Genomic DNA, 12,176 nt, shown 5'->3' with positions numbered 1-12,176 from the left:
GAGGAGATACAGAGGATCATGTTCTAGGGGATTGCTTGAAGAAAGGTGTAGATTTTGGCCGAAGACTTCAGGGCTCCAGCTCCAGCAGCCAAGACTAGAATGCAGGTCCCAGATGGATAAAGCCAGTGCTTAGATGGGGGCTTGGAGATGCTGGGACCCCCCAAGAGGGCAGCGGGGGGAGAAAGCACACCCGGGGCTGAAGGAATCGAACACCGCGGGATCCGGAGGGGCTCCTCCGAGACGCAGATCCACCAGGCTGGGGTAGAAACCCCCCGGGACCAGGGAGCAGGGGCCAGGAAGGCGGGGAGGAGCGGGGCCGGGCCGCCAAGCCCCACCCCGCGGGGCCGGGGCCGCGGTAGAGGCGGGGGCGGCGGCGGAGGGAGCGCGGGGAAGGCGGCGAAGGGCTGCCCCGGCGCTCGGGTACGGAGTCGGGCGATCCGAAGTTTATCGCTGAAACGAGAGGGGAAAAAAAAAAAAAAAGGGAAAAATAATAATCATTAAAAAAGAGAATAAAATAGATACAGGAATAATTATAGCTAGGTAGAGACAGAGAGAGAGAAAGGAAGAGCATCCCCCCCGCAGCTGCCCCGGAGGGATGCGGCGGAGCGTGGCCGGCGGGACCCCCCGCTGCCCGGGCACCACCCGGGGCCGGAGCGGGGCTGAACCGTGAGCGCTCACCCCGGGAGGGCCGGACCGGGGCGGCGGGGACTCCTCCCGCCCTGCTCAGCCTCCGCGCATCCTCGGGCGCCGCCGTGCCGTGCCGAACCGCGCCGTGCCGAGCCGTGCCGGGCCGCTCGGTCCGAGCCGTGCCGAGTCGGTGTGAACCGAGCAGTGCCGAGCGGTTAGGATGAGGGGCATCCTCTACTTCTGCACGCTGATCCTCCTGGGTGAGTAACGCTGGGGGACAACTTTCTGTCGGGGTTTGCTTGCGGGGATATCTCGCCACCTCCGGGTATGGGAGGTCTCTCCCTTCCTAGCACCCCGGGAGCATCACCCCGCTGTCTGTTGTGTTCGCTCTGGACCCAAGCGCTGGAGCTTTGCTACTGTCAGTCCGGATAGTTCTGTTTGCCGCGGGAATGGCTAATTACAGCAGGGAATGAACGCACTTCTCGCTGGGGAAGAGGAGCTTGGAGGGAGGTGTTGGGAGGAAAAGGATTTAGTACGGTGCTGGGCGGTGGAGGAGATAGAAAATGTCGGGGTTCGGTGCCGGAGGGTGATGGCAATGCGTGAGCCCCAGCCCCGCACTGTGTGGAGCTGTGCGGCGGGGCTTCCCGCTGATCCTTCCCAAAACTGGGTGCCCTCAGGGCTTTTTGCACCGGCAGCTGCCTCCCTTTACCCCTGTGCAAGCTGTAAAGCAGATGGGAGATGCTGTCCCCCGTGGGATGCTGCTGTATCTGCTGGGATGAGGTCCGCAGCACCCGTGCTTGGAGCATCCCGCTTATAACCCGTATCTCTCCCGTGTGCCGTGCCCTGGGGTTCCTGAGTCCCCGGGATGAGCAGTTTCCATGTGTCCGGCAGCAAGCAGCCACAGCTGGGAGCAGCATTGCTTTGGCTACAACCCTGCCAGCTCCCCGTAGGGTGTGTTTCCCCTTTGCTCTGTGCTTCTTTGAGATGGCAAGCCCCAAAAATGTGGGTTCAGATAAAGCAGGAAAGGCTGCCAGAGAGGAAGGAGGTAGGATGTGCTAGTCCTCTTCGAGTGGCTGTTGGGAAGAAGGGCTGGAAATGGCTGGAAGCGGCTGGGACATCCTGGTCCACCTGTATGTATCCCGAGCATCCCCGTTCTCAGCCCACGTCCTGGGCGAAAACCACGGCAGGTTTTTTTTGCTCAGTGAAGATGGCTTTGTCAGAGCTCCAGGTAACTCCTCGTGCTCGCTTTCCCTGTCACTAGATGTCACCAGCAGCAACTCGTGCAAGTCCCACGAGGCAGTGGGAGGTTTTGGCTCCCAAGAGCAGCTGTCTCCAGCCCTGGAGCGGTTCACTCCGGGGGTTTGGGGTATGGATAGGACCCAGACTGGTTCAGCTCTTGATTGCAGGGAGTGGAGCTGAGCTGGGGAAGGTCCCAGGCTGCCTCAGAGATGGAAATCTCTCCTGTGAGGCTCGCGAGGCATTTGGGTGGGAGGTCAGGTCTCTGCAGGATCCCTTTTCCAAGTGGTTAAGATTGAGTGGGTAACTGATTGACTGCCTGATTGACTGACCAGTGGGCTGATTGATTTTCTCTAGAGAAAGCAGAGTTAAAGAAAAGAGCTTCTGCAAATGGCCAGCTCTCCATTGTCAGCAATGCAATTGGGATTAGTGGGCAGGATTTAAGGAAGTACTCATCGCCTCGCATCCAGACCAGAGCAAAACCATCAGATAGTATTCAGCTTCTGATCTCAGGGATTCCAGAAGGACCTTTCCACCTCTGGACTAGCATTTGACTCTTGCAGGCTCAGTGCCATCTCAGCAGATGCCATCCCAAGCCCTCTGTCTGCTCTCTAGATGTTTCCTGGATGTTTGTGTTATGGATGGGCAAGAGCTGCTTATTTAGATATCTGCCATGGGGATTGGAGCTGCTGAGGTGCTGGGCTGGTGATGGAGCCTCTGCAGCACAGCAGTATCCAGCTTTCAGTATCCTGCAAACCATGTGGGCTGAAGTGGGAGAGCCTCCCTTTTTGTATGTTCCCCCCCACCCCCATTTTGGGACGATGCAGGGTGGAGGAGGCAGGGCTAGAAGCAATTAGGACCTCTGAGGTGGTACCAGGCAGAATCACCATCATTCATCAAAGATGGAGATCTCCTGCTGTCACTTCATACCCAGCTCCCCGTTGGCACAAGCAAGCAGGGGAAACCAGACAAAAAAAAATAATGATGAAATTGAACAGATTTTTACTTTCTCAGCCACTTTTCATTCAGATCAGCTCCCTGATCTGTCTCACCAGCAGCCACAAGGACACCAGTACCAGTGGCAAGGGGAACGTAAGACCACACCACTGGGGACAGGGCCATGGTTTGGGGGCATCCACTGCTGACTCAGTGTCCTCTAATACTTTCTTGTATCTGTGGTGTTGGCTAGAAATCCCACCCACAGGACACTGGTCAGATATATTCAGGTAACTGTGGAAGGCTTTATGGTAGGTGAATCTAGTGGTGGGCAACTCTACCCTCGGCAGGGGGGGTGGAACTCAATGGACTTTGAGATCCTTTCCAACCCAAACCATTCTACAGTATGTATGTATATTTACTCTGTGGTAAAATCCATCCTCCTGAAAGCATTGACATCATTAAAAACAAAGAATATCATTAATTTTACGAGGACCTCTAACCAGCCCCCGAAACGTTGCCCATCCCTTATGCAGCAATGGATCATTGGGATGGAGGGCGGGATCCTAAGTGGCATCTGGGATGTCTGGGATGACAACAGCTGAGTTTACCTGGGAAGTTTTATGGTGCAGGGTAATTAGCATCATTCCTGGCATATATTAGCCACAGCCTCTTGGCAGATGCCATCAAACACAAGAGATCATCTGGCAGATTTTCACCCATTTTGAGAGCACAGATCCCACGGGGAGAGCAGAAATCTCAACAAAAATGCATCTGTGTGTACAAGAGAGGGAAACGCTCCCTAAATTAGTGCCTTTGTCAGCTCTGACAGGAGCAATGCGTTATTTGCATCAATAAGAATGGGATATTTATGCCTCGCTGTATGGGTGCGGAGAATAAATAAAACTTCTCTCTCCACGGTGTAAATTCCTCTGCAAGGAGATTGCCACACCCAGAACAAATTTTTTGTTTTTGTTTTCCAGAGCTCCAGAGCCTAAAAAATGTAATTACTCCCGAGTAAAAATTAGTACTCTTTAAGCCTAATAATTAGTGTGAATTACTGTGAGCAGTGTTTTATCTCGCTTTCGGAGAGAGAAATATCTTCTCTGCTCTCCTGGCAATTTTCACAGGAGGCCTTATTGTTCCTGAAATTCACTTCATCATTTCTGCGTGAGACTCATTCACTTTTATAACTTTCCATTTGGTCATTTTTAAGCATGACTTTAATTGTGGTTGAAGCCTGCCTCGTTTCAATGAAAACACCTTGCGACCAATATCCATGTTCTTTTTCCCTTCAGTGGACTCCATTTTCCTTTTGCTTCCTTAAAAAAAAAAAAAAAAAAAGGCCCCTTTCTTCTCAGCCCAAAGGTGGAAGAGAACAAATTCAAAAGGAGTTCTGCTAAAAAATAAAAATCAGAAGGATATAGAATCATGGAATGATCAAGATTGGAAAAGATCTCCAAGATCACCAAGTCCAACCCCAACTCATCACCACCATGACCACTAAACCATGTCCCTCAGTGCCACAAATGCACCTTTCAAGGCACATTTCCTTGAAAGAAATAGAAAGAAAGCTTGTCCCTGATGATCTTCAATTCAGTCCTGTTCCAGTTTTTTTTCCAAATACATCTGTCAAAATCCCCTCTGGTAATAACTTCTGACTTCAAGCCTGGCTGGTCTGATGGTGGGAACCATGTGATGGTGGGTGGGGGAGCTGGGAAGCCATGCCCACCACCCAGTATGGATTGCATTCAACTCTTGTGGCTATCATAGCCTTAAAGGCCTAAATACGGGTATGCTGGGATTGGGCTCCTGTTGTAATCATATTTGAAAGTCAAGGCTAGGAGGATAAATTTGAAGAGGTGGATGGGAAGTGAAGCCACAGGTGAGCACTGGGTCCTGGAGATGGACCAGGAGGAAACCCATCTTTGGTGTCACTGTGGGTGATTGTGTCCTGGTGGGTCCAGGAGTGTCCATGTGTGTCCAGGAGGAGTTGTGGTGGTCAAGGTGGTGGAGGATTAGGACTCAGTACTGTTGTTTGGAGAGCAGGATGGGTCTGCAGAAGGTAGAACCACCATTTCTCCTGGGTAAGGAGACCCTGGCACTGCCACACGGAATTAAAATGAGCGTGCAGAAAGAATAAGTATCTTCTAAGGTCACACTGCATTCAAATCACCTGTGGCTCCTCTAGGATTTTGGTCTAATAACAAGTGATGCCACAGCTGGCATCTGCTGAGCTGTACAGGGTTTGACAGATGTTCAGAAAGGCTGGTGTCTTCATGAATATTTCCAAGCATCTTAGGTGAGCTATGTAGGTAGGAAGCTGACATAGAATCATAGAATGGCTTGGGTTGGCAGGGACCTCAGAGATCATCTAGTTCCAACCCCCCTTCCTTGGGCAAGGTTGCCAACCACTAGATCAGACTGCCCAGGAACCCATCAAGCCTGGCCTTGAACACGTCCCACAGCTGCAGATCTGCCTCCCGGGGCCCAGCAGTGCTACATCTTTCCCTGCTGCTGGGATTGGCATCCGTGCAAGATGCAGGATGTAGCCCGAGCCTCGTCATCTCAAGCCCTTCCTGGTCCATCTGACTGGAGCTGTTGGGGTAAATGGGATTTAGATGCCTGTAGAGGATGGCTTGAGTGAGTGGATGAGCCCCAGAGATGCAGACCAGAAAATAAACTCTGAGCTGCTGCTCTACTGACAGTCCTCATGGGGATAAAGTGTTTCCCTATATCCCGTTGGACTAGACCTTTATTCCACAGCTCAGAACTGCCTTGGCTGTATCCTGTCACTTATCTCATTTCACCTCCCTCCATGCGAATCCCCCCTGATCTCGCTCCGCAGGCAGCTCCTTGCTGCACATGTTCCTCTTTCTGTCCAAAGCCATCTGGGAAGCAGTTTGCATGAAAGACGCAGTAAAAAATAGTTGCGCTGTTGTTTTGATTTATTGAACCCAACTGGAAAAACCTGTCCATGATACCTGCCCTCGCTGAATGCTTTGACAAGGCTATTAGCAGTGCTCCCCATGCAGCTGCTGACATATGGGTTGGCAGGTCATTTTGACATGCAAGTGCAAGCAGCTGGTTTCAAGTTCATGGGTCCAGTTTACTGAGGAGAAAGGAACTGTTTTCTGGTGCTTCTTCCAAAAGTAGGATCAAGTTGCTCATCTTTCACACATGGCTGAGTCCTGCCATCTATCCTTGGTCCCCAAGGGGATGGCAATATGTTTTGCCTATGGGGTTTTAAATAAGTCCAGATGCTAAAGATCTGGGAGTTAAGACCAGAGAAACCATTCAGCTTTGCTTTTATTTTTCACCACCTCTTCTTCTTCTGCAAAGAGCAAAAGGCCAAGCGCATTACTCGAGTCAAGTCTCAACATTGAAACTTCTGTCTGAGAAAACTTACTGAGGGTGCACTCAATCTAGGCTCATGCTTGAGGCTGCTTTGCAGGCTGTCCTGTGAACACGTGTTTCAGGTCTCCTCTCCCTTGGAGGAGTTTAGCTGCTAATGGCTGTAAATCCCACGAGGAGTAGAGGTGCCTGAGGGAAGTGCTTGTCTGCAAGAGGAATGTGTTTGGGAGTCCAGGGCTGTGTGGTTTGAGGTCTCTGGGGACTCAGAGCTGAGCTAGGCACAGCAAATGCTCAGGGCAGGTTCTGGAGGAACTCCAGGGCACTTTCAGAGAGCACAGTCTCTGCAAAGACATCAGGCTTTGCTTCGAGCTTTGCATCAAATGAAGCTGGCTGATGCCTCTGCAGCAGCCACCTGGGAAATCCCATCATCCTTGATTAAACACAGCAAAGGAAACATAGGGCAGCTACAGCCTTATGGGAAAGAGCCTTCACTTGGATGACGGCTGTGAGTTTTTTCGGAGCAAATCTTGTGTCTGGGCCACCACTTGTGCAGGGTTCATGTGGTCCTGTCCGTGAGAGTTTTGCATAAGCAATCCAATCAATCTTAAAGGGTTTTGAGTTTCTCAACCCATCTTCTTTTACTGTGGCAGCCTTTATTGAACACTTTGTCTTCTATTTATTTATTTTTTTCTGCTCCTGCCCATACTGGACCCTCCAACAGCATCAGATTCATCATGTTCGCAACTAGCTTTTTCTTTCTGTCCATTGGTCACCAGTATCACCAGTAAGTGGTGTCCAGGAGCTCCAGATCAGCTCCCCTGGTGCTGGTTGTAGGCACAATTCCTTGACTTGCAGCCCTCCTGCCCCCCCTCCCAGCCAAAAAAGCTCAGACCTGCTTGGGGAGGGAGTCATGGAATAAGAGAATATCCCAAACTGGAAGGTACCCATAAAGATCACTGACTCAAACTCCTTGAGAAGCCAAGAGGAAACTCATAGCTGCTTGGAGCTACTTCTTTCTGTGACTTTGGATAAAAAGTTCTTAATAACAGGCTGAGTATTTCTTCTGAGGCTTTAACTTCCATGTGTGCTAAGAAAAATGCATCTCCCCATGACAGCCTTCACAGCAATCTCAGATATTATACAGCTCACTCCATTACCTGCAATCTGGAAATAGGTGGCAGAAGTCTGCTGTAGCACTGCATGTTTTTTCCTTTCTTGCTCTCTGTGTTTTCTTTTGATGTTCAGTGTGTACAGCAGAAGGCACCTTAGAAAGATGTCACAAGGCAACATAAATCCGTGCACACTGACTCTTCTGTAATAAAGGCTGCAGGTTAGGACGATGTGTTTGCCACCTCCTAATGGAGAGGGGAGCAAACCAGGATGCTGAATTATTAGACAGGGCTTGGAATGAATCAAAGCCATTTGACCTGTTTGTGTAAAACCTCAGACAAGGCTGAGTTTGCCTAAGTGTTTCCTCTGCATGGTGAGGAATTATACTCCTCCTCGCAAGGGTTGGTTGATTTATGCCCTGGATTTGACACATGAGTTATAGCAATTTCATGGTAGATTTCTTTTTCTTCTTTTTTTTCTTTTTCCTTTTTTTTTTTTTTCCCTTTGGCTTGTTCTGTTTCTTCCTTTTATAAGAGAACACAACCCAATAAGGCTGGGTCATCTTAGCTAAGCTTACCTTCCAGTGTGGGAAAAAATACTCAGGGTCATAGAGATCACAGCCTACAGATACCCTAAATGTAATGGGAAGGAGTTGTTCTCCTTGCAGGGAGCTGGAATAAAGTGGAGAAGGGAGGAAATTGAGCTGTATATTAGGAATATAAGCTTTGCTTTGAGCCATCATCTGATCACTTAAAGGAAGAAAGAAGAGCAGGTTCTCCTTTAGAAAATGGTAGGATCACTGTGAGGCTTGGTGGGGTTTGTAGGCATTAACAAATCTTATTGCCATAAGTTGTGCTGCCCCAAGGAACTCCAGAAAGGGAGTTGGGTGCCCCCTTCCCAGAGAGCTTCTTGTTTTTCCCAGATTCAAATTTGTGCCATTTTTAAGATGAGTTCCTTAGTAATTGAAGGGAAACAGGAATGGAAATGACCTGAGACTCAGGTGAGGAGCCTTATCCTAAACCCAGGCTGTCTTTGGAGCTGTCTGGGGGAAAGGATGAAGAACTGCATATTAACCTTGAGTTGTGAGACTTCTCCCTACGGACTAGAAGGTGCAGGAAAGAACAGAGGAGATGGACCAGAGCTGATTTAGGGCAAGAGGTAATGGCCTTAAGTTGTGCCAAGGGAGGTTCAGGTTGGATATTAAGAAACATTTCTTCTCCCAGAGAGCTGTCAGGCACTGGCACAGGCTGCCCAGGGAGTGGTGGAGTCACAATCCCTCAAGGTGTTCCAGAACTGTGGAGATGTGGCACTGAGGGACATGGTCAGTGGGCATGGTGGGGGTGGGTTGGTGTTGGATTTGATGATCATAGAGGTTTTTCCAACCTGAATGATTCTGTGATTCTATGGTTCTGGTCTGAAGATGGAAGGAGTGGAGAAAGGGCTCTCCCAAGGCTGGAAAGGAGTTGGAGATGAACCTTAACAGGGGACCCTGGGGCTGAAAGGAGGAAAGAGTGAGGTTGTCTGAAAGCAATTCCGTAGCTGGGAAAGCCATAAAAGTTGGACCCCCCCCCTTCCGTGAAAGGTGACATGAGTCATGCTGGGGAAGTGCATGTGAACTGACAGCTGGGGGACCCATCCATCTGCACGGAGTGCGGAGGCATACGCACCGCGTAAAGCAGTTCCAAGTGATCACCCTCGTGGGAGTGATATGAGGAAATTTATCTCCCTCTGCTGATATTGCTTCACTCTTCCTCCTGCAGACCCAGTCAGGGCAATCCTTAATGTCTGCTGGAAAGACTGCTGGTAATTAAATACCTGACTCAAGGGGGTCTGGGTCTCTAGTTGGGTTCCTTATATAATTGCATTACCAGTTAATTATTGATCATAATTGGTAGGATGAGAGCAAAAATCACCACCACCAACAAAGAAGCAATCAAACAAAAAAAGAAAACAACAACAAACCGAACCAAACAGAAAGTGCTCTAACAAATAACAAAGAGAAATTCAGTAGACTTTTGCACAAGTTCCTAATCTGCAAGGCAAATGCTGTCCTACACTCAGGAATTAAGACATCTATTTCTGGGCATCTCTCAGCATTTGGGAAACGATGCAAACACACTGAAACTCAGTGTAAATGAGGGATATTTTTGGGGTAGACAAATTACCGTGAGATAGAAACAGGTGACAGTGAGATAGGAACAGGTGACAATGTGGTGTTTGCCCTGGGATGTCGGTGCTTTTGCGAAGAGGCTACCTACAAACTGGGATCAAAATTACTCATGGTTGTATCAGAAACAATGCGACTTTCAGCAGCACCTGCTGCTCACACAGTCGACTGAGCTCTTATTTTGGCACTTGTGCAGCCGCCGACTAATCTGCTCTGAAAATCTGCCCGCATCCTCTACGTAGGGATCAGTGGTCCCACTTTGAGTTGGGTTTGGAGATGTGCACGGCTAAAGAGAAGGAGATGAATTCAGTGATGTGCCATGGAGACAGGGGAGTAGCCCTGGGGCGCAAAAACTAAAAGCCTCTGATAGAAGAGTGGGCTGGAAAACCGAAAAATACTGGGATTTTGTTACAATTTGGCTTCCAGACAACAATGGCAAATCAGGAATAATAACAACTGCACTAAAAGATAGAGAACAGAAAATAAAATACTTATTGAGGATAGTTCTAACTGAAGAAAATCATGGAGTAAAATAACATCTTGGGTGTGTCTGTTCTGTTTTACCTGCTTTTATTAAAAAAAAACAAAAACAGCTCTCTATTACACTATTCCTTCTGAAGAGTCAGTGGACATGGAGACAAATGGACCCTGTTTTTCATCTGCCACCTGCTCAGTTTCAGACATGGATGGTTCCAGCAGAAAGCAGGTATGGGTTTCATCCTACCTGCTATTCACCTGGAACTTCCTTAGTCAATAAAGAGGGGCTACTGGGTCCAGAGGAATATTTATCCTCTCTACAGATCCATATCAACTCTGGGAATTACAAAGAGAAACAAGATGACAGTTTTAATCCTTTCTCTGATTGTTAGATGTCCTAAGTTCATTCGTACCCCTCCTAAACCACCAAGGTTGATGTTCCTCAAGTGATCAGGGGTGAGCAGCCAAGGAGCCACTCAAACCATTCTATGATTCTATGATTCTATGATAAGTTCATGACTCTACTGGGGGCCCCAGAAGGCACTTGTAAACCACACAGTGCCCAGGAGCCTCTGGGGATGCTGAACTTTGATTTTCAAGCCCATTAAACTGCCAAATGTTCCCTGAAATGGTTTTGGCCAGGGCCAACTAGCCATCTCCCGAGCACTGGTTAGGATCCAGCATGAGCCAAGGCCCATTAGCAGCAGGTGGTTTGCATGTGGCTGCTCTGTTTTGAAGGGAAAGAGACTTAAATAGCATGGATGAGGCAGTTCTGGACCAGCATCTCAAGTTTGTTTAATTACCTATCTTAGAATACCCTATCCCTCCCAGACACTGGTCATCTCTCAGACCCATCCTGCAGTTGCTGTTGAGCAAATGTGCCTCAAGCTTAATCTCAGCCCCACACATTCATCTTCCTTTCTGCTATTTCCAGCTCAGAAGGCAGAACACTGTCAATGACATGAGATAATATAAAATAAATGATAGTGCTGCCTAATTTGATTGGGAACAGATAAATCTCCATTTCTAACGCAAGCAGGTGCATGCAAACCCACACGCACACAGTGCTGGCAAGGGGCCGGGGATGTGCATGCACACAGAGTCCATTAGAAGCTTCTTGTGCCACAGCTCTATCAACTCTGAAGTGTCCTCTCCAACACCAAGGCTTTCCTTGGCTTGCAGTTGCAGTTAGCATGACTTCATGAAAGATAAGGCACATGAGAGAAGTCTGAGGATTCTTGAATTATCCAGAGTTGAAAAGGGAAGAAAGACACAGGAGAGAACATGATCACACTCTATAAATACCTTCAAGGTAACAGTGCAAGGGAAGGGAGAGGATTAGTCACACTGCTTTAAGACAGGGAATGGAGGGAGAGAGCAACAGTGTGAAGCAAAGGAAAGAAAAAGTTTTAAGCTGAGCAAAATGTCTAAGCTATTTTTCTTTCTCATTTGTACAGGAAAAAGAAATTGAAGGGCTTCAGTTTGGGCCAAGCGTAAAGCTTGATGCAACTGTTTTTCAGGACAGTTGTGGGTTTGGGCCATAAGGGTTAAAGGGTACATCGAAGTGTAAGATCTCTACATCCCGGGTGCATCTGTGAGTTAAACAAGGAGACTGTGGAACCTCCTAGACAAAGACAGGGTCACTAGGTTCAGGTCCACCTCTTCTGCTTGAAAGAGAAGTTTGACCAAAGTTCCTTCACTCCTCTTTTCCCTCCACCCCATGTATCCCACACTCATACTGAAGGTACCATGGAAAGATGGTGCTGCTTGCCCAAGGGTCTTCATAGTTGTGTGATGGTGGTGAGTCTGGGACAACAAAGAGGCTTGGCTAGACTCCCAGTCTTGTTAATGGGTGATGAGGTGGCTGCTGCTCCTCTCTAGTAAAATAACCTTGCTTTTAGTGCTTCAGATCTGGCCCTGTCCTCCTTGAAAATGGAGATTGGGAAGGCAGGAGTTTGGATGCAGCTCCCTGATGGACTGGCTCCAAGACTGGCTTGGACAATCATTCTTATTGTCACCTTCTGTTATTCTGGGACTCAAAATTAAGCATTTTCCAAAAAATGCAGGTAGCTGCTGCCAAGATTCTTTCCTGTCTCCCCACGCAAGTGCCAAGAACTCCTTCTTCTCATAACAAATCAACAAGCCATATATAGGTGTCCCTAGAGAAAAGCCTTCAGGCTAGTAAAAACCAACAAGTTGGTCCAACTAAAGGTAAACAAGTTAATTATGCTGTTCTTCAGCCTGTTGTTTCCTAAGTAAAGCTTGTAGA

General features: G+C 48.5%; 1 protein-coding gene across 1 annotated transcript in view; it reads left to right on the top strand.

The window, feature by feature from the left end:
- The window catches only part of GFRA4 (GDNF family receptor alpha 4), a 67,446-nt gene continuing 55,636 nt past the window's right edge, over positions 367-12,176 (top strand). Inside the window, exon 1 of the mRNA XM_021395676.1 lies at positions 367-887. Within this exon, the coding sequence (XP_021251351.1) occupies positions 848-887 (40 nt within the window). The 5' untranslated portion in view covers positions 367-847. The remainder of the gene's footprint in view (positions 888-12,176) is intronic.

Source organism: Numida meleagris, chromosome 4 (genome assembly GCF_002078875.1).
Source record: "Numida meleagris isolate 19003 breed g44 Domestic line chromosome 4, NumMel1.0, whole genome shotgun sequence".
Lineage (NCBI taxonomy): Eukaryota > Metazoa > Chordata > Aves > Galliformes > Numididae > Numida > Numida meleagris.
This window is presented reverse-complemented; position numbering and strand designations above follow the sequence as displayed.